Source organism: Coturnix japonica, chromosome 3 (genome assembly GCF_054131305.1).
Source record: "Coturnix japonica strain WE chromosome 3, WE-NBRP24, whole genome shotgun sequence".
NCBI lineage: Eukaryota > Metazoa > Chordata > Aves > Galliformes > Phasianidae > Coturnix > Coturnix japonica.
Window position 1 is genome coordinate 78,285,269 of NC_140665.1, and position 22,633 is coordinate 78,307,901.

General features: G+C 40.6%; 1 protein-coding gene across 4 annotated transcripts in view; it reads right to left on the reverse strand.

Moving 5' to 3' along the window:
- The window catches only part of SMAP1 (small ArfGAP 1), an 84,981-nt gene that overhangs the window by 54,946 nt on the left and 7,402 nt on the right, over nucleotides 1-22,633 (reverse strand). For all 4 annotated transcript variants that reach the window (XM_015859089.3, XM_085541978.1, XM_032443264.2 and 1 more), the window contains exons 2-4: nucleotides 7,674-7,807; nucleotides 6,915-7,000; nucleotides 3,012-3,087 (exon numbers count right to left, since the gene is read on the reverse strand). In XM_015859089.3, coding sequence (XP_015714575.2) covers nucleotides 3,012-3,087; nucleotides 6,915-7,000; nucleotides 7,674-7,807 — 296 coding nt within the window. The remainder of the gene's footprint in view (nucleotides 1-3,011; nucleotides 3,088-6,914; nucleotides 7,001-7,673; nucleotides 7,808-22,633) is intronic.

Here is a 22,633-nt window from a genome sequence, read left to right on the forward strand (position 1 = left end):
TCAAGTTTAAATGTTAAAAAATAAAAATAAAAATGAAAGGCTCTCATAAAACACCCACATCACCTCATCCCTTAAGTTATCAGACTGATTTTAAATGTATTTTTCTCAAGATTTTTTTTTTTCCTGGCATTTCTTTCCCCCTGCATATTTGAAAGCCCTACTGGGCTGGCCAATGGATAACTTTGTTATCACAATAAGGGCCTCTCGAAACTTAATTCAGCATTACAGCAGAGTTGTCAGAAAAGATAACTCATCTAATCAGCATTTTCATACAAGAATCCTGAGCATCACAGAATCAAGAACTGAACTTGACATATACGCTCCTGACTCCAACAGGCAGAATACATTAACACAGACATGGCACTGCGAGACAAACCTGAAAAGCTTAGGATCTTGACAAAATCAATCCATGAAAAACAGCATATGGCATTGAACACGTTTTATTAAAATGTGCAACTTCTATGCAACTTGAAAGCTGTTATCGCAAGCACCTCAAACAGTAAGACCAGATTTGGGAACACCACCCTTGAAGTTTTCAATACCACTTCAGCAAAACTACTGGATTTGGGTTAGATATTAGGAGAAAGCTCTTCACACGGAGGGTGGTGACACACTGGAACAGGTTGCCCAAGGAGGTTGTGGATGCCCCATCCCTGGAAGCATTGAAGGCCAGGCTGGATGTGGCTCTGGGCAGCCTGGTCTGGCAGTTGGTGCTTGCCAACACATAGCAAGGAGTTTGAAACTCAATGATCTTTGAGGTTCTTTTCAATCCATGCCATTCTATGACTATATGATTAAGGAAAGCAATCCTGAGGTCTAGCGAGCCTGCTTTTGCACCTGTTTTACTTGTTCATATAAATGACAGCATATACATATAGATAGATACACATCACAGGGGTTGGAAGGGACCTCTAGAGATCATAAAATCCAATCCCCCTGCTAAGACAGGTTCCCTACAGTAGGTTGCATGGGAAGGTGTCCAGGTAACTCTTGAATACCCCCAGAAAAGGAGACTTCACAATCTCTCAGGGCAGTCTGTTCCAATGTCTCATCACCCCTCACAGTGAAAGGGTTTTTCCTCACCATTCAGCTGGAACTTATGCTCCAGCTTGTGTCCACTGAGCCCTGTTCTGTCACTTTGCTTCTTCTCTACCTTATATATCCAGAAGAAAAGAAGCATATTGGACATGCCAAAAGAATACCCATCTCTACCTTTTCTCCCTCTTTCCTGTCAATCCAAGGTTTGCTCAAAAGATAACCACAGAACACCAGAGAAATACAAGTGCACAAGAGCTGGGCTGAGAGCCAAGGAGAGTCAATGAAAACAAGTAGCAGGTTGGGAGGCAAGCACCACACTCGTGTGAATTTTCAGGGCTCATCTATTAAGTATTTCATAATCAGATTGTATTCCTGTATCAGACAAATTATGCGATTTACTAAAGTCAATGAAAGAAAAGCCCAGGCAGGATGAAATAAAACACTGCCCCCTACTCAGCAGTAACATTCATCTCTCCAGCTTGTCTGGATTCTATTCTTAATACTATGACAAATAAACCATTTATATTAGTCTGCTGTACAGTAAGCAAAATCTGATTACTCGTTCAAATATACTAAAGCAGAAGTAGATTGTCACACTAAACAGCTAGGCTCGCTGTTTAAGATGACCTTGCAAGTCTTTTAAGTACGTATAATTTTTAATGATTTGTTCCCACTTTCTACTTCAGAATCAAAGCAAACAGCAGTAAACCATAGTTTAAATGAAGTAACCTTACCTCTGCTTCAACAGAGCTTAATTAAATTAACTTTTCTAGTTTGCAGGCTGTTCTAAACCTTCTCAAATAAAAATAGCCTTCAAAGACCCATTTCCTCAAATGGCAAAGGTAGGATAAATATCCAGTATCTTCTCCCATCCTGATACTCATTCTCTAACAAAGTTCACTAATAACTTTTGTGTTAGGCCATACTTCAATAATGCAGACGTATAAGAGATTAAGCATACATATATTTATATAAAAATTAAGAAGTATGAACTAGATTGTTTATGTACCCCATAAACAACTGTATAAATGAAAACAAAACTGTAAGACTCCAAACTTCATTAAAACCATCTCGAGCGGGATCACACAGCACGTGCAGGACAACCACAGGATCAGGCCTAAGCAGCATGGGTTCATGAACGACAGGTGCTGCTTAACCAACACGATCTCCTTTTGTGATTGAGTGGCCTGCCTGATGAGTGAAGGAAGGGCTGTTGACATAGTCTACCTAAACTTAAGCAAAGCCTTTGTCACTGTCTCCCACAGTATCAAGAAACATTTAGATGTTGTACTAAGGGAGTAAGTTTAGTAGGGAAACATTGGAGGTAAGTGGACAGTTGAACTAGATGATCTTAGAGGCCTCTTACAATCTTGGTGATTCTAAGAATGGCTTACATTCTCAAAACTGCTTTGCAAGGAAGTCATTCATCAGCTTACTGTGGCAACTGCACAGCTACCTGATTGAACAGCCATTATGTCTTATTGACCACGTTTGCTGTTACAGTGCACCTCACTGGAAGCAAGATTTTAGTGGATCTTGCTACTCTGCTAAACACAGAATAGGGCTACACAACACCTTAAAATCCCATCAAGGTACTACAAAGAATAAGGAAAAGAAAGACAAGAGGAACAGTAATCCCGTTTTATTCCCGTAACACAGAAAGGGACGCACAGAAAGAACTCCCAAGTACACTGTTAAAAAACTATTCATCACTGAAAGAGCAGAACACCACAATGTACAGGTTCTGAAGAAAGCTATTTCTTGGGCCATAATGGTTTGCTGTTATAAATGTAACAGACAATGCAAGTTGCACTTGAAGGATGTAAGAATCAAATTTCAAGAGATAAAACATTTATCACTGTATCAAAAAAGTTTTAAACCACAAATGACATTCTAACGTGTATAATGTTTTTTATATTTGTAACTCCCAAGGAAGAAAAGTGACAGAATTCTTAGCAAAACTGCTTACTTACATTGAAGGCATTAGCTGCGTTTTTATCATAATACTTCTTCTTTTCATACTTATCCCTGATGAAAAATTCCACGGCTCTGGAAATAGCTGGTTTAAGGAAAACATGCGTTCAGAAAACAGCACCAGTAACCTAAAAAGCAGACATGTTATTCAAATCAAAGAACTGCAGAAGATTCTGTTCTCTCAATCATTTTAAAACAGTAAAACAGAAATCACTCCACAGAAAACAGCTGCTACTTCATCATCCAAAAATCCTCTTAATTTAGAAAATTAACCAGTTTAATCTCGTAATGAAATGGTATCAGAAGGATATACTAGAAGTAGCCAAGTGTACCACTGCCATGATATTTGCAGTTAGTATTTATAAGCTGCAAATAATTAAAGCACAGTTTGCCATCATAACTTGGAAAACAGACTTGTTCTTCAGAAGAAATGTATATGTCTGTTTTTCAATATGCAGAGAGAACTTGCACAAACATCTCTGCAGAAAGGTAAGGAAACTAAAGCAATACTGACAATAATACACTGAACCAAAGGTGAAAATAGCAGCAAGCATAGTAACACTGAAACCAGAACATACAACTCCTCAGCTCAAACACAGACAGGGCATTAGCTATTTTCTTCAAGCATTATCTCAGCCCAATAAAGCAGCTCATCCAAAACAGTGAATATTTTAACTTCACTAAAGCTGACTCTGCAGCACCCGTAGAATAAATTTTAACTAATCTGTTCAGCAGTACCATTATATAATTTAGAAATCAAAGTTTCAACTATGGAGGCTGAGGTTCATTGCATTTTTAACTTCCAGATCATTTTTTCCCTTCAGTCAAGGGAAAAATACCTTAGCTCCATTTACAATCTCTTAAGATTAGCAGAGAGCTCACTAAGCTCAGTTCCTTCCTTCTGCACATCAAATTTTATCTTCAACAATAACACTTAGTTTCAAATGGTATGCAAGCACCACCTAAACACCTGCTTCATAAAAAGCTGCAATAACATTCTTTTTGTTCTGCTTACGTAGAAGCAAAATTGCTTCTGACAGGTTCTTGGCAATACCAAGTAAAGTATTCACAGGTAGGCCAGTAGTCATACCTAGAAAGAAGAATGCAACTCACACAGCTGGTGAAGTGGCTCTTTAGCAATACAGCACTCCTCCTCACAAAGCGGACTGGACCCAAAAGACACTCTCCCTTTAGTGGCTGGTCTTTATATGAACTTAGCATGGCTCCGCCCTGGGTCCACCCCTTCCTGTCAAACAATGTACCCGCCCTCCCTGGATCAGCCACACCTCTTCACCAGGTGCTCAATCACCAGTTCAAGCCCTGACCTCACAGTTCTCTCTACACTTTCATACTTCTTTTCAACTATATCTGCATTCTAAAGAGTATCTCACACACACTCTGAAATGCCAGTATTAAGATAGTTATATACACATGGTTCTTTACACATGAGGACTGACATTTTGCCCAAAATCGAGGTAAAAATCAAATCGAGATGAATGGAATATGCAATGGAGTATGCAGAACCCGTAACTTTTGGAACTTAGTTAAGAATAAACAGAACTACCTCAGAAATTTTATTTTCAGTGTGCATTATGAATTACTTGCTGCAGTGCATAAACTAAGCATGAGGACAAGAGTTTCCCAGGATGAACACTTGATATTTGGGGCAGTTATGAAGCCTGAATTTAAGAAGTATTTTCACAAGGTTTATTTCCGGATGCGATTACCCTGGGGTATTCAGTTATGTATTTTGAAAGACACATCCTTATTCAAGGTAACCCACGTGAATTTTTGAACCATGACAAAGGCTCCTTTGGTCAGTAACCGTCTGAGCTCTTATTAAGCAGAACCTAAAACAGATGCCAAATCTGATTTCAGAGGCAATAAAAACAAAATGAAGAGACCAAAAGGAAAGATTTAACCTGCTACTGGAACAAAACCACTTTCAAACAGGAGGAAACTAGTGCCCACATATAAAACATTAAGATGATCCTCAGAGCCAGCTTCCAGGCCGGAGCCTCCTGCCAGGCACAAGAGAAGATGAAAACATGGCCAGAAAGTCTTGTGATCAATAAGTAGAAGCGACTGAGGACTTTGATAAAAGACTTCCTTCCTCTAAGTTACTCGATGTCTCCATCCAGCTCCCTCGAAAGCAGCAGTATGAGTACATTCTAGTACTACAGGAAGTCGAATGCTAACGTGGAATAATACATACCAATTCAATCAACATATAGCAATGAGTTATCACAGTTCACCCAAAAGATGATTCACAATATTACAAATGTTCACAAGCAGAACACTTGTAAGACGATGATTTTGTAACGATACAAAAGATCAAAAACAAATGGCAAAAAGAAGCCCGTATTGCAGCAGCTTGTCACCACTGTCAAGCAGCTGTGCAGCTGCCAAAATTGAAGGGAAGAGAGATAAAACAAAATGTCAGCATCCTTGTTCCTGGTACTGTATTTTTTTTATAAAGATGACATGGTAAACTGAATTTATTTAATTTCACAAGTCACCACTAAGAAACTTATAGGAGACTACACAATTATCTCCAGTGTCAACAGAAAGTTTTAAATAAGCCTGAAAAGACAAAAGTGATTATTTTCTCAGTTGCCTGAGATTTACTGTGCAACAGAACTACTTTTGGCTTTACTCAAAACAAAAGCTTCAAGCATAGCGTTATTAGTTCTCCTGCAATAACACCATTACATTGAAGTCAGTTGCAGTACAAAATCTTCGAGGTCAAGTCTTAGGTAAGTTTTAACCTAAGCATTTCAGTCTTATGACAGATATCAAGTCTTACAGTATTACAGCTGGAAAATTACTGTGCTATGTAGTTCAAGGTTTGTTTGTTTGTTTTAATTATGCCTTGGTACATTTAACTCAAAAGCTACTGGAATATCAGGGACACATCGGTTTTACTCAAATGCACATTATCATTAAACCCGTGACCATTCAAAAGAAAATCTCTTGATACATAGCATGTCAAGCATACTACCTAATAAACAGAAGAACCATAATTGCTTTTCTATAGAGATGAAGAAAATTCATATCCAGTTAAAACTAAGTCAGTTTATCAGTCTCCATAGTCTGTATTAGACTTAAGAGAGCGAGGAAAAGATTCAGCTTGCTTAACAGTAACGTTTAAGATCTCATTACAATTAAGAGTTCCAATAAGACCAAGTGAAGCAAATCCAACCTGTGGAATACCATCACTAAATCAGAAGCTAAATCAAATCTAAATTAATACTATTATCAGTTTCACAATGAATTCCCTGCATTCAAGAAGTATTATTTTTGAAGAAAAAGAATTATTTGTGGCAGATCATTTTTACTCCAGCCCCTCCTCTACCAGATACAGCTGCACAATTGGCAGCTGACAGAGATGTCTGGTTTATACAGAAATTCCCATGTTAATCATCTGTGCTCATACAGTTCACAGAGTGCATACACTTCAACTTCAGAAAACCATACACTTAATCTGGAGGTAGAAATCTGTACTTCACTTGTGTAAGATCCAGTGACTTATTTTACATCAGGATTCAGCTTATTATATCCTGTTCAAATTCTTCTAACTTTAGCTGGCAGTTATTCAAGACAAGGACAGAATTGAGAGCTCTCTGGTATCACTCCAACTTCCTACATATATGGAATTTATGCAGTCACTTCTTTGACAGTAAAAATAAATGAGGCTTGCCAAATCTCATTGCAAAGTAGATTTGCTATAACTGAAGCAATTTAAACCTTTTCTGAACTGTTCCCAATTTCTACTGCTTTTTCATACATGCCAATATCAATGAAATAATGAGTTGCCAAATGGAGAATTTTCTTGAAATAGTAATAACATCTAGATTGCACTTAAAATAATTTCAACATGAAAACTAAAGCAAAAAGGATACTGATCTGTTTGAGGTCTTCGAAAGTTCTCCGGTAGATTTGCTTCATAGAGTAATCTTGCTTTAGTATTTCCCATTTCTTGCATGCACTAAGGAAATGTAGAAAACAGTTAGTTCATGACCCTTGGATACTTCCAAAAATCTACTTGATACAGTCAGTATGATAAAGGTGTGATTAAATGATGCTGCAGGTTTTAAAGAACTTTAATGTCCCACAATTATTGCACTTAACGAGCTTCAGCTCCTCAAACTCATTCAGCATACCAAAGATTCTTATGAACACAAGTATTTCTAATCCCACACTTGGGAGGAGTTCAAAATTATTCACAAAATGGTTTAAATAACATAATTAGGTATTTGTGAGTAGGTTATAGCTGACTAAAATCTGTTCAGTCCCATGGAATGAAACCTGAAAAATCTCTTGCACTATTTATAAAGGACATACACTGCTTACAGAGAATCAGAAGACAGTCCGTACAACACTTTATTAATATAGAATCACATTTGAAACGTTCAAAGGAAGGGAAGGTAAAATACTCTTAAGTACATCTCCTAAAAACCACAGGTATCTTTTTTTTGATCATGTAATTTTCTTGTCTGTGCAGAGGTATTAAGTTATCTTGCTGAACTGTTGCCCTAAAACATTTGAAAATCACCGTATATCTCCTGTCTCTATTATCTGCTAGTAAAACATGATAAACTCAACCCTTTCACAAATATTCCTAGAATTCCTTCCAATTTGAAAGCACACCAGCATTTTACCTGTATTTGCTCTGGTGTCCACTGGTCCAAGTTGACAGATTTGACCCTTGATATATGGACTCCAAGATTTCGATGTATTCCAGCACATCTGATGCAAATAAAAACACCAGTGTTCCATGAAGCCCATCGTGGACCTAAGGGAAACATGGAATTATATTAGTTAATTTCAAAATTTCATATTCTGTGAAGATTTTCTTTGATATTATTCTATTCTAAGCAAAATGACATCTGAATAAAGGCTGACAATACTTTCTCCAAGACATCTGATTACTGCTAATGTGGTCAACCATTTTATTTATGACTTTCTACTTAACAGTGGTATCGTATAACATTTCAGTTAGCTGGGAAACACACCCTAATGAAACTTTCAGAAGTTGGCTTATGAGAAGCAGTAGGATTTCTCTTACACTTCAAATAACACTTTATAGCTATGCATCAAATGCAAAGACCAGAAAAAAAAAAAAAAAAAAAAAAATCAGTAGAAGATAACCCTTTCTCTCCAATTAAAAACCTCCCAAGAAAAGCATCTGCAACTGGCTTGAAATTAAATGCTGAGTAATATTAACGAAACAAATCCTTTAATACCCATTTATGCACGGACTACAAAACACTAGCATGCAAGCTCTTAGGGAACAATTATACAGGCATTTATAAAGTCAAGTGATCAAAATACCAAGATGTATTCCAGCATCCAGACAATTTATGAACCAGAACTCCCAAACACACCTATAAGAGAATCAAGTCTAGCTCCACTTGGGTTATTTGACTGTAGTAATTTCAAGTCAAATGCTCTTTAAAATTCTCTTTAATTTTTTTATGAGTGATCTGATGCAAGACTCAAACACATATCAAGTAAATTTGTAGATGATACTAAGTTAGGAGGAGCTGTTGACTCCCTTGAGGGAGAATAGATACCTTTGTATTACAATAATTAACACAGCCTATAAATACTTTCCTTGGACCTAGAAAATCAGGCCTCCTTCTCCCATCTTTAACTTTGGACTGGCTGGAGTCAAGCTACAACAGACAGCCTAACACAGGGCTGCTAACTCACTCTTCTGTGATACGCAAAGGAGGTAAAGGGTAAGTGAGAAAACTTATAGATAATGACAGTTTAGCAGGTGAAATCAAAGCTGTGCGCACAAGCAAACCATGAAGAGGGATTTACTCATTACTTCCTATCAGGAGGTAGATGAATAGCTACCTGCTAGAAAGCAGGGCTTCAGTACACATAACAGCTGCTTTGGAAAGCAATACAATGAACACCAACATGCTTCCTCCTCTCATCCTTGAGCTTTTAGTACTCAACACAACACTGGAATAGCAGTTGTGTCTCCACTCAGTTTCTTGTCCATTCAACCCTCTCACTTGAGAGGAAGAAGACAGGAAGGGAGAAGTCTTGGCAATGCACAAGCACTGTTCAGCATTAGCATAAACAAGAAAGAAGTGGTTTCAGTTAGCCTCCATTCTTTGGAATTGCTGCACAAAATCCCAACACACATTTACACAGCCCTGTCTTTACTGCAAAATGCTTTCCACTTACTAGCCATGTTTTGGGTAGACACTTTGTTTTTAATTTGTCTTGTTCATGATCTCAGCAAGTCAGACTACGTTATGTCCACTGCTTGACCTTTAAGACCATAAGTATTAAGATGACTGGCAGTTTTAGAAGTAATTTGTACCATCATAAAGTTAGGTTTCAGGGGTCAAGAGAGCTAACAATCACTCACTGAAACTAATGCTTGACAAGCCACACTTCAATGGAGAAACTAACTCTTGTTATGTAAGAACTAACATTAAAGCTATTTTCAATACACATCTTTGGACAGCACAAAAGCCAGCAGCCTCTTGAACTATCATTTCCCCCACCCCACCAAGGACTACATACCTAGCTATACATAGCACAGGAAAACCCCACTATCAACACACAGTACTCTAGTTTTAGCGTTCTAGAATGGAGTTTTGCAGACTACCTGCCTCAACATATTAATCCACTTTCAGCTAAAGTTGTTGAATACAGCAGAAAACTTACTCTACATACTTCCTTTGCTACCTTATTATAGATAACATAACTTTGTTTATGCAGGTGCTTAATATAGACATGAGAATTTAAAAACAAGTACAGTAAGGTCTTGTGCACCCAACAGCCTGTCCAGTATGGAGAAAAACTGGATGGCTCACCCTCAGGTGATAAGGAACAAAGCCAGTTCTCACCGTGTTACTACAGTGACAGGAGACACTTATCTGTAACATCTGGACATTAGGAAATATTACTTCTCAGAAAGGGTGGTCAGGCACTGGAATGGACTGCCCAGGTAGTAGAGTCACCAACCCTGGGGGTGTTCAAGGAAAGACTGGATGTTGTATTGAGGGACATGGTTTAGTGGGAGCTATTGGTAATAGGTGAATGGTTGGACTGAATGATCTTTTAGGTCTTTTCCAACCTTGGTGATTCTGTGATTCTATGATCTATGTACCATATTTTTGCCCTTCACAGTGTTCACACTGCCACTATAACTTTATTCATTTTCAAACAAAGCAGGGCTTATTTAACTACACATCCCATCAGTCTCTGACCTAGGCACTGCCCTTTAGGCCAACTGCCTAGTTCCCTATTCCTCAGACTTTCAGCTATCGTATCCCATATGCGTATGTTCTACTTTGAGAAGATACAATCAGAACATGGGCTCTACATGACTGAAGTCTATTAAAATAAGTTGGGATGAAGACTGCTAACCTAAAATTTTGTTAGCAAACACTGAAATCATAACATACCATAGTTACTATTCTCTTGGAAAGGAACAGTTTTGCTTATTCTCAAACATTCATTAATTTTATTTAAGAAATAACTTAATTTCAAATAAAAATTAATAAAAGTCAATTATGGCCGCTGTAAGCAGCGGATAGAAGAAGCTACAAAATTCTTCTGCATGGGCTTCAAAACTCTGGTTGAAGATGCAATATGACAGCCTGCGAACAAAAAGAACTCCAAGGTCAAAAGCAAAGCAGCAGCAACTGATGTTCCTGAATGCATACTTTATGTTAGCTTTGCTCAACACTCTGCAAAACATTTCGCGTCTGTAGTAAAGCCACCCTGACAAGAACAGCCGTCATCCTGTGCAACTTCAGTTGGCCAACATTAGCACAAAATGTTGTTTGATATAAGTTTTAATACAGTTTATTCTTTTTCAAGTTATTTGAATAGAAGCTTCGCACCAGAACAACTGAGCTGCACTGCTTTCAGTGTACCATTCCTGATACAAAACCCACATCAAGTAACTTCTTCAGTCATTTAAGAGAAGGGCAACTTCACTGCTTCAAAATGCATTCAGTCTCTTTCATCATTAGCTAAAGATAAAGCTAGGAAAAGAGCCGCAGGACTTGAACTTGTCCTGAAAATAACTGATGAGTTTACAACTGTTCAGCAGTCCAAGCAGTCTCTGAAACAGTCTGGGTACACCCAAGAAAACACTTAGTCCTTTTCCGAAGACAGATTACTACCTCAAAAATGAAAATCTTGCTTGCTTCATCTGAACTTTTCCTTTTCTACACTCTCTACTGATTAGACTTAAGTTTAACTTCCAGTTCTTAATAGAACATTTGGCAATCTTCACTAGGACATTAACAATTTAAATGACCATTAAAATAACCAATACCAAATAAAAGCACATCGGGTTTATTGTGCATATGTAGTCATATTTGCAGCTGTAATTCAGTCACCTTAAAGCAAAAAGATGACTCTCTGTATTATTTAAACTGGACCAGTTCCTTGCATGCCTTTAATGTGTCCCTTATGCCTCTTTCCTCCCTATTCCCACAGCTTGTTTTGGGCAAAATGCTCTTCTCCTTTATATTAGAAAGTAGATCAAGAAAGCAGCAATAAAAACTGCCAGCATTGCCGATGCTCCCTGTTAACATAACAAATGGAACTACAACTTACACACAGAGGTTTTTGTGGGTACAGCTAATCTAGCTCTTCAGGCAGCAACAACAACAGGAGTGGCAATGCTGAGCCTCGTTTAGCGCATCATAGAAGATAACACAAGTCAAAGTACATTTGTTCCAGGAAGCCCAAGGTTTAAGTTTCTTCCCCTTCACCACTCCACCACTACCCGCTCAGCTTACAGGAGAAGCAGGGGAATACACAGAAGTAACTTTAATTCCCTTCTCTTTTGTTAAACAGGAGGAACACCGGCGGACACTTTATTTGTCGAATAACTGGCTCCATCTTGTGGAAAAGTGAATTAACTGCAAGAAGATTTACAGGTCTCTTCACGGTTGCCAGCCAGTTCCTATAAAAGTCACCTTCTTCCCAAAGATATACCAAAATCTCAGAGGTTGTATCAGCATATGGACACACAGTGCTCTCTCTGCATTACTTCTCAGTGTCATTCAGACAGCATAAACACCCTTCTACTAGAGACTTTAATGGAGTTATCAATAAATGTTTTCCAGAAACATTTATCCAAGCTGAGTTCCAAAGATCGGGAACAGGTGAACATTCTGATACAGCAGACACACAGAAAGAAAACAGATAGCAGCTGTGTTTAGCAGAGTTCAACAAGCATTTGGACAATACTCTCAGAAACACAGTTTGATTTTTGGGTGGTCATGCGTACAGCCGGGATTGATCCTTGGAGGTCCCTTCCAACTTGGGACAGCCTATGATTTCATGAAAAAGAATGGCTAACATGAGTTCCACCTCCAACAGGCACAGAGGGAAGAACAAAAGCACAAGGGAAAACCAAAGTGACTCTCTGAATACCTCCCGTCAAAACATCACTAAAGACAGTGATTAGGTCAAAGAGAGACTAAGATGCTCAAAAGCCATACAGTCATGTATTTTCAGTACAATCCTACTCACCATCTCCTACTGTTTGTAATTCAGATTGTCACATGCGCTCAAAACCAAACAAGAAACAAACAGAACAAACAGAAACCTTAACTGCAGTGTTAATAAGGTCTACTAAATCAGTTAAGCCTTGAAAACAGGAGGATGAAGCCAGGAAGAAAAATGTCAGATTTAATGAATTAAAAACCAGCCTTTCTTAGAAAGAATATCACAGAATTGTAGGGGTTGGAAAGGACCTCCAGAGATCATGGAGCCCAACCCCCCTGCCAAAGCAGGCTCCCTACACCACGTCACACAGGTAGGCGTCCAGGCGGGTCTTGAATATCTCCAGAGAAGGAGACTCCACCACCTCCCTGGGCAGCCTAATATGTGAGACCTTCAAGATTTTTAAAGAGCTTTCAGCAAAGAACCTGCGCAAGAACTACACCACAGGAATCTTTACACTCAAATAAAATGTTCTTCAAAGACCTTGCGTCTTCGTTCTTTAGAGAGTACTGATATGAGACTGTTTACCCACCATTTTCTCCACTCATTTAGTTTCTGACTGTCACCTGAAGCACATTTTTATGTCACACTGTTTCCCCGCATTAAGCTCACTTTTTTCCTATACAGTAGAGGAGGCTACTACTCATTCTTTACCTCCATGCTTTATCCAAGTATAGCCTTCAAGTGCCCTTCAGATATGAATGCCTACATACGCAACAAAATGCTCTTTTATATAAAAAAGGCAATAAGTATCTGTAGCTTGAACAAACGTGCAGAACCACAGAATGGCCATGGTTGGAAGGGACCTTAAAGATCACCTTGTTTAAAGTAGTTAGTAGAAATCTCTTGCTCTCCTCTGAAGTGGAAGTCCTCCCAGAACAAGATTTTCAGTGGTTTTACCACACAGTCAAGGCCAGAATTTAAGAAGAAACTTAAAACTTCCTACATCAAGAAAAGCCCGGGGAGACTTCAAAGAAGAGGAGCAGCTTCTGGTAGTTTTAAATAAAACTGAACTCAGCAACATGAAGTCGTGCTGAAGGTCAGCAATAAAAGCAATTACACGCTGCTAAAGAGCTCAGTTAGGTCGTGGCTGAGAATTGTACAGCTCAGGATTTATTGCAAGAACACTGGAAAAACAAGATCTGGATGCATAACGTGGCTATTTTTAGCCAAAATCTCGTAAGTGCTGTGGAGTTGCAAGGACACAATTCCCACAGGTCTGTTTCTTCCATTTGAGCAATGCATTTTCATCAAAGCCATCAACAGAGCCATCAAGCCCAGCCCTTCTCCTAACTGCAGAAGCCACACAGAAAAGCACTGACTCCCTGCACAGTCTGTCCTTCCCCTGGAACTCAGTGAAATCCCAATCAGCCAGTTCCATTTAGCCCTTCAGCTCACTAATACATACTCCAACAGCAGCAATAATTGTGTAATGTGTTTCAAATAAAGACAGTACCTTATTTCTACAACTGTATGAGGCCTCAACTAGACTGGAAGTTCTTTCAGTTCTATTTAGCCAGAGAATTAAGTATACACTGTTGATCTACTCAATAACCACATATAGCTTCAACAACAACAAAAATTCAAATCCAAATTATAACTACTTCAACTCTGGGATATATTCAAGTAACACAACAGATGGAACCAAAATATTTCAGCCTCACTAACAGTCACATATTAGAAATATGAGTTTGACTGAATATCAGATTTCCCCAGTCACTCTCACCACCTCCAGGTAAGCAGGGCCAGAACCAGCTATTAGAAGCAGCAGTGCTAGCATGCCTGCCAGGCTCGAGCTCATTACCCAGCACATATGAAGAGCACAAGCAGAGTACATGGGATGCTTCCATAACAGCGCTCTCAGTCTTGCAGAATGGTAGCACACCACTGTGTACCCTTTGGAAAGTAAAGTCATTGTTCTTTCACATCAGAAATGTCACAGGTACCAACCTGGACACATTCAAGAAGCCAGCAGTCTTAGCTATCAAATCTGGGTTTGGCTAAGGAGCAGCGCTCTGATTTCATTCAGCCTGTTGGCTCAAAGAGAAAGCACTGCTCATGTCAGAGTTCAATCTGCAAGAAAAGAAGTGTGCAAGCATTTCCTCTTAGCAGCATCTGGTATCTTCTATAAAGACAAGGTTATGTTGCATTTCACATTTCCAACAGAGGCTTCTGGAACTGGTCTTGACTACAATTCTTCCCCTGTCAGAAAGGAACTACTGAAAGGTTTGCTGTTTTTAAGTGAACTTATATTCCTTTCATATGCAGAAATAAAAGGAAAATGTGGGGAACTGTGACTTCCCTAAAATGTTTTCATAAGTTGATAGCTGCACACTGAAAGTACCACCGATAAGAACAAAACAATATATATATATATATATATCTGTGCTACTCTGTTGGGACACAGCGAGTGCCCCCTGATCCAGTCACAAAGGTCCCACAGGCACTTGCTGTAAGGTCCTCAGCCAGCAAATCAAGTTTCTTTAATCGTGTCAAAATCCTCAGAAATAAGACTTGCTTGCAGCACAAGTTTAGAACACAGTTTGTTATGAAGAATCAAGAGTGAAAGATAAGCTTCTGCACTGTTTTCAAGTAGGAGACCCAAGTCTGTAGATACAAAGTAGAGTGCCAAATTCAAGCCTTCAGACTGACCACTCTCTTGTACCAGTTTTCTCCAGTGTACTGGTTTTGGCCAGGATGGAGTTAATTTCCTTCATTGCAGATCCTGTGCTGCTGTTTTGGATTTGCGACCAAAACAGTGTTGATAACACACTCATGGACCATAACATCATTTTTACGTTGCAGAGACCAGAACTGAATTCAACATTAAAGATGAGGTCATACCAACAAATAAGTGGGAGAACCACCCCTTTGACCAGCTGGTTTAATGCACTCCAAAATGTGGTTTGCCCTCTTGGCTGTCAAAGCACAGTGCTGGCTCATGTTGATCCTGGTGTCACCAGAACCCTTCATATTTCTCTCTGCCAAGCTGCTTTCCAGCCATTCATCTCCCAGTCTGTACCTGCACCCATCATTACCCCAACTCAGGTGCACATCCCAGCATTTGCCTTTGTTGAACTTCATGCTGTTGCTGACTGTCCAATGCTCCAAGGCATCTAGATCCCTCTGCAAGTACTCTTGTTATTCAAGGAAGTTAACAGCATCTCCTGGTTTCGTATAATCAGCGAACTTGTTGAGGATGCATTCCACTCCATTTTTTCATCACTGATGAAACTGCTGAACAACTGATGAACTGGCTATTGTACTGAGCCCTAGGGAACACCACTTCTGTCCAGAAGGCAGATGTAGCCCCATTCACTACAGCTCTTTGGCCTCTGAGGTTCAGCCAGTTCATCAGCCAGCACAGCATGAATTTGTTCAACTCACAGTTGGACAGTCTGACTATAAGGACACTGTGAGGGTCTGAAAACAAAGATTACATCCACTACCTGCTCTTCATCTACCGAGCAGGTGACTATCATAGGAGGTCAGATTACTAAGGCCAGTCTTTCCCTTGATGAACTTATGTCGACTACACTAGATAACAGCTTTGTTCTTCAATTACCCTTTTAATATACCTTCCCCCTCCCAGGACAACTTTCCCCGTAATTTTTCGGTAACTTTGCCTTGTTTGCATTCAAAGCTTTTGCTTTACTTGTTAAACCACCTTTGCCCATGAGTTTCCTCACCTCTACCTTTTTGGTTCTCTCCCATCCCACCAAGGGGCGATGAGCAAGTAGCTGAGTGCTAATGGTATTACCCATAACATCCCTGCTCAACACAACAGTATACTCACCAACCTTTCTCCCCCAGATATGTATCTTCTTTGCTCACCTCTTCTGCAGGTTAAACAGACTGGAGTACGCAGATTGTAATGCTGCACCACTACTCTTATTTTCTACCAAGCTATCCCCTTACAGTAACACACTGTAGTTCAGGCACAGGAATTTCTTACTACATAAATGCAATCTCATTCTTGGATAATCCCCAAATTATCCCGTAACAATACTACTAACCTTCAGAGCAGCACTTGCTATGGACGTCAAGGTATAAACTTAAAGAAAGAACAAGGGAAGGAACAAGCTGAAAACAGAACCAGCCTTTTTGAGGGCCAACCTACAAAACAGGAGATACAAACATTGCTCTACAATAACATTTGCTTTTTAAGAGATACAGCTGCTGTATTTACTCAACCAGTGAATGAAAATCAAAGTAGTTTAGGTGAGAATTGGTAATAAAACTCATGAAATCCTTCCAGACCAGCCTGATGCTCCAAGCAGTCCTAATTAGATCGGGCTACTCAGGACTTTGTTCAGTTGTCTTAAACACCACTAAGGTATGTTCCCATAACCTTTGAACAACTTGGTATTTGAACACCCCATGGTTAACAAAACCAATAAAGAAAAAACTTATTTATATCTAATCAGAACATATCACCCCAGGTAAAGCTGAAATGAGCTTTGCATTTTCTCTAAAGGTATCTTATCATTTCATGAAACTATGGAGCTTCTTCTCTGAGACGACATTAGAAGAAATATAGTTCAAATGAATTTAGCAAAATGTCTGTCTGTCATGCTGGAACATCAACACACAAATGCACCACGTTATCAGCTAAACACAAGCAGAATTTATTTAACATTATTATGAAGTCCCAGTGACCACTCACTACCTCACTTTGAATCTACCTACAAATCCCAGTGCACCCAGGAAGAACAGGTTACACAGAGCAGATCATTTCCACTTCCTTTTGCAGAAATTCCTATAGAACTACTACAGCCTTTCATCCTACTAAGGAAGATTTAAAGCTGCCATAAAGCTTTAACTGTTTAAGTGCTTCTCTAAAATCGCATAAGAAATTCCTGTTCCCTCCTGCTTAAAAAAAGAACTAGTATACAAGAAGGGTATGGCAATCAACAACCAAACATGGATCAAATAAAGAAACAAAAGTATTTTCCCAGCCATGCAAGAAGGTACAGCTCCTCAGTCAGCATATCCATTTTCTTCCACAAAAATCAGAGACAGGCGCAGCTCTGACAAACAGAACTGTTTTTACCAAATCCCAGCTGCTGTGAGTTGCTTGGCAACACTGCCCCTCAGCATCAACCTCCTGTCCAGGTTCTGCTCTGACAAGGGCTGAGTTACCCTCCGCATGCCAGAACAGTCTGCAGGAAGCAAATACCTTTCCTCAAGAGATAAAGGGCAACTGAAAGTCTGGGTTAACTGAGACAGTCAGCATGCTGACCTGGGCAATTTTTCACATCCCCAATATTACATGTCACTATATCTGCAAGCAACGGAATTAGTGCTCACCATACGCACAGCTACTACAGACTTGGAGCACTAGGATGCTATCTCAACCTCTAAATTCCTCCTCCTCTTCACACAGTGACCCCCAGCACAAAGGCAACCATCTCATCTGATGGGACGACTGCAGATCAACTCTTTTGTGTTTTGGCTATGGTGGAAAAAAAATAGGAACACGGGTTCTCTTGACCAGCTCAAATATAGTGTCAGCAAGCAGGACTGCTTGACAGTACATATTCATACATGTAAGTAACGCCTAGTGGAAAGCAACAGCAAACACAGAAAGAGCAGAGCATAAATAAAGGTTAGTTCTATACCACATGATCAGACCATTGTAAACAGAGACAATTATGAAATTAGATACCCACTCAAATCTAAGTTGACTGTGTCTTTGCAATAAGACAAAACTGCATTATGGCAAATAAATAAAGTCATTCAAGAAAAAAACTACAAAATCCCAGAATGGTTTGGGTTGGGAGAAACCTAGAGACCACCCAGTCCCAACCCCCTGCCATGGGTACAGTTGTCACCCACTTGATCAGATGCCCAGGGCCCCATCCAACCTGGCCTTGAATGGCGGCTTCCTGGGGACAGGGCATCCACAACTTCTTTAGACAACCTGTTCCAGTCCCTCCCCATCATTTACATAAAGATTTTTTTCCTAATGTTTAATCTAAATATCCGCTTTTAGTTTAAAGACATTACTGTTTATTTTATCACTACACTCCCTACAAAGAGCTTTCCCTGTCTTTCCTGTAGGCCCCTTCTAGGAACTGTAAGGCTGCAATGAGATCTTCCCAGAGCCTTCTCTCTCCAGGCTGATCAAGACCAGCTCCCTCAGCCTATCTTCATAGGGAAGGTGTTCCTGCCCTCTGATTGCCTTCATGGTCCTCTGCTGGATTCATTTCTATGCCATTCCTATGGTAGAGGCTCCAAAGGTGAATGCAGAAAAGCAATATCACTCAAACCCTCAGCAGACATTAATCAGGTAAGAGGCCAAATCAGGGGAGTAGGAAGTCTGAAGTAGTTTCTATTTTGCCCCTAGTCCACCAGAGGGCATCATTTTTAGTCATAACAGAGATCCAACAATCAGTTATAAGATCCAGTGAGATTTCTTACACAGAAGGACTCTATGAAAGCCAAGTCTTACTAGTAAAGACCAAAATGAGGAAGCCTTTTCCATACTTCTTACCTCCATCACCTCCCACCCTGCTCCATTCTGTAGCAGGTCCACACCTTCTCTAGCCCCCTTTCTGCTGCCAATGCATCTGCAAAAGTCCTTCCTGTTGTGTTTCATATTCCTTACCAGATTCAAACTCCAAGATTTTTCTTTTCCTCCCTAACACCATCCCTGTATGCTTGGACAGTCCCTCTATATTCTGTCCAGATCACCTGTCTCAGTTTTCACCTCTTACATTGCTTCTTTTGTCTGAGGTTTGCCAGGAGCAACTTGCTCATTTAGACTCCCTGCTGCTTTTGCTTGATTTCCTGCTCACTGGGACGTGCACCTCTACAGCAAAAAGAAGTGACCTTCAGAAATAAAAAATAACATTAAAAATAGCCCAAACCAGCACCCCCAGACCTCTCTCTTTCCCAGACCCCACCACTCAAATAATTCTTCCAAGCATATCCCTGAACAGGCCCAAGTCTCATCTCTGAAGTGCACAGTTACAGTTCTGCTCTTCGCTTTCTTCCTCTTCTTTGGACACTAAATTCTTCCATCTCACAGTCACTGCAGCTAAGACCATCCCCAACCTTTACATCTTCAATCTGTCCTTCCTTTGTTTGTAGCAGGTCAGTCAAGTCCATCTGAGCACCTCACTTGACAAACCACTTGACTCAACCACTTGTGCTGAAAAACGACCAATACTCTTCCAGGAAACCTCCTAGACTGTTTGCTCTCTGCTATGCCGTCCCTATGGCAATTCTCATTGTGGTTCAAGTCCCCTACAAACACCACAGCTTGTGAATGTCAGGCTTTTTCAAGTTCTCTGAAGGGCTGTGGTAGTTTCACACTGACAGCAAGCCAAACTCCACCACACCACTCCCTAACCTCCCCTCCTCCAAAGAACAGGAGGGGAAAAATATGATGGAAAAAAGGCTCAAGGGTAGAGATAAGGACAGGGAGATCACTCATCATCACAGGCAAAACAGACTCAGCATAAGGGAGATTAACATAATTTATTGCCTATTTATAATAACGGATTAGAGCAGTGAGAACAGAGAGCAAGCTAAATACACCTTCCCCCCCACTCAACCTCTTCCTCCTTCTCCCTCCAGCAGCACGGGGAACAAGGGCAGCAGTCAGTCCACACAAGTCCCTATGGACAGCAGCTCCCTCAGCCATCCCACCCCATCATGAGCTCCTGTTCATGGGCAGCAACTCCAGCTCAGGGCTCTTGTGGGGAATTTCCACGGGCTGCAGCTCCTTCAGGCCTCATCCACTGCTGCACCGTGGCCTCCTCCATGGCTGCATGAGGAGATCTGCTCCATGGTGCCCATGGGCTGCAGAGGGACAGCCTGCTCCACCACAGGCCTCTCTTAGGCTGAAGAAAGCACCTCCTCCCCTCCTTCTTCACTGATTTTAGTGGCTGCAAGGCTGCTTCTCTCACATATTCTCACTCCTTTCTACCAGTAGCTGTGCAGCAGTTTTTCCTTCCCTCAATCTGCCCTCCCAGAGCACACCCCGTTGCCCCTTTTGGAACAGTTTCAGACCTGACATGAGGCTGCTGTGCTCCTCACAAAGTTAACCCCATGCAGCCTCCCTGCTACCAAAACTTGGACACACAAGCACAATACAGGAAGGCCTCATTCCTACTTTTTCCTGATCAGGTAGTTAGAAGCAGACTCCTACACCATCACCCACACTGGCCTGCCCTCTAGCCCTGACCCATAAGCTCTTAAGCTCATCATCCATCTCTGGGCAAAGATGCACACGCAAGCCCACCAGTCTGACAGAACGTGGCTACTCTCCATCCTCAGTCTGTACCTCCTAAAGCACCTCTATCGCTTACCTGCAAAACTGGAGGGCTGCAATCTCACTATGTCTCTGTGATACCAGTAAAATCATAGCTCAGCTAACTCATATTTACTCTTGCGGACTATCTGAAAACTGTTGCTATCAGCACGGTGAAGTTAAATTGAAGTAGCTACAAATACAGCAGTGTTACTCTTCAAGCACCTCAACATAACAATAAGGACATCACTGTGCATTACCTGTTCACAAGGTAAACTCATCAAGTTTTAAGGAATTTATCCATGGCCTCCTGGGAGAACAATTCAAAGCATCTAAGTTAGTAAAGCTGAATCGTGCTCAAATGAACACCAGTGAGCTCGCTGAGGAAGATGCACTCAGTTAACTTTGACTACTCTCTGAGCAATATCTACTAACTGACTCTTTATTAATCCCCTTAGGAAATCTAGATTAAGGAGGGAACCACTCCTACGCAAAAGGTACCTCCCTAGAAGCCTACTTAGCACAAACAAGTATCTAGTTGCTTCCTCGCTGCTCTTGACAAGGACCTATTAGGACTGCATCAAACTTGCTTTCTCCATAGTGGCCAGAACAAGAGGGAAGATCCGCAAGACAGAGTCAATCTCAGTTGCACAAAAAGACATCTAGGTGCAAAACAAAGCCTAATATCTGTCACCACCAACATCCTGCAGACACCTTTTTTCACCCCACTGAAGAGTATCAAAGCCACAGCTTAGGCATCATTAGGAGAGAGACACCAGTAGCTCTTGGACAAAGAAGTAGGATGTCCTGCACTTAGACACATGGTCTCATCAGTACTACCAGTCACTCTTCCATATTCTGCCCTTCACAAAGGAATTCAATTGCCAAAGCCTTTACTTCTGAAAGTAGGGCTGAGAACTAAGGTAAGGCTTTCTGCATATATGTAATCCACCCCCGTTGATCTAAAAGGTTATAAAAAAATATAAACAAGACAAACAAAAAACGCACCACACCCAACAACCACATAAGTCCTGCAAATGTTTATATTGGAAGTCAAAGAAAGATTTAAGTTGCAAGGAATTTCCAAAGGTCATCTAGCCCAACCAACTAACCAGACTACAGCATGTCACTTGTAATCTCATCCAATCTAGGCCTGCCATGTCCTGAAGAATGTAGTTTCCATGCAAAAATATCACATAAAGAGCTTTGGTAAAAAGCCTTCAGGCAGAATAAAGAAGCAGGAATACGCATTTGCAACAGTGTGCCTTCACAAGTTGAACAGATTTTCTCTGGCTTATTTCAGAACGTTTTCCCATACTGTGAGAGACAGGAGATAGAAACAAATCCCTTCCTTGAAAGACTCCTCCACTAGGTCACTCAGTACTTCAGCAGCCCCACTGCCTCATTCCACCTGCTTACAAGTCTTCCTCTAAATCCACTGCGCTTCTCCCAGCTGGAAAGTAAAGGGACTGATATCAACACAATGGGGCCAGGATCTTTTCAGTGATGCCCAGTCATAGGATAAGGGGCAACAGGCCCAAAATGCAACGCAGAAAATTCCACCTGAACATCAGAAAGAACTTCTTTACCATGAGGGTGACATAGCACTGGAATGAACAGCACAGAGAGGCTGTGGAGTCTCCTTTTCTGGAGATTTTCAAAACCCACCTGGATGCTTCTCCATGGAGGGAACCCACTTGAGCAGGGGATTGGATGAGATCTCCACAGGTCTCTTCCTTCTCCTGTGATTTATTTTTGAGACGAGCAGGCATTGATGACTGCCACGCTGCTTTCCACAACCTATCTGCATTCCTGGTCAACTGCAGAGGATCCGGAGGACTGGAGGCTTGCCACTGTGATTCC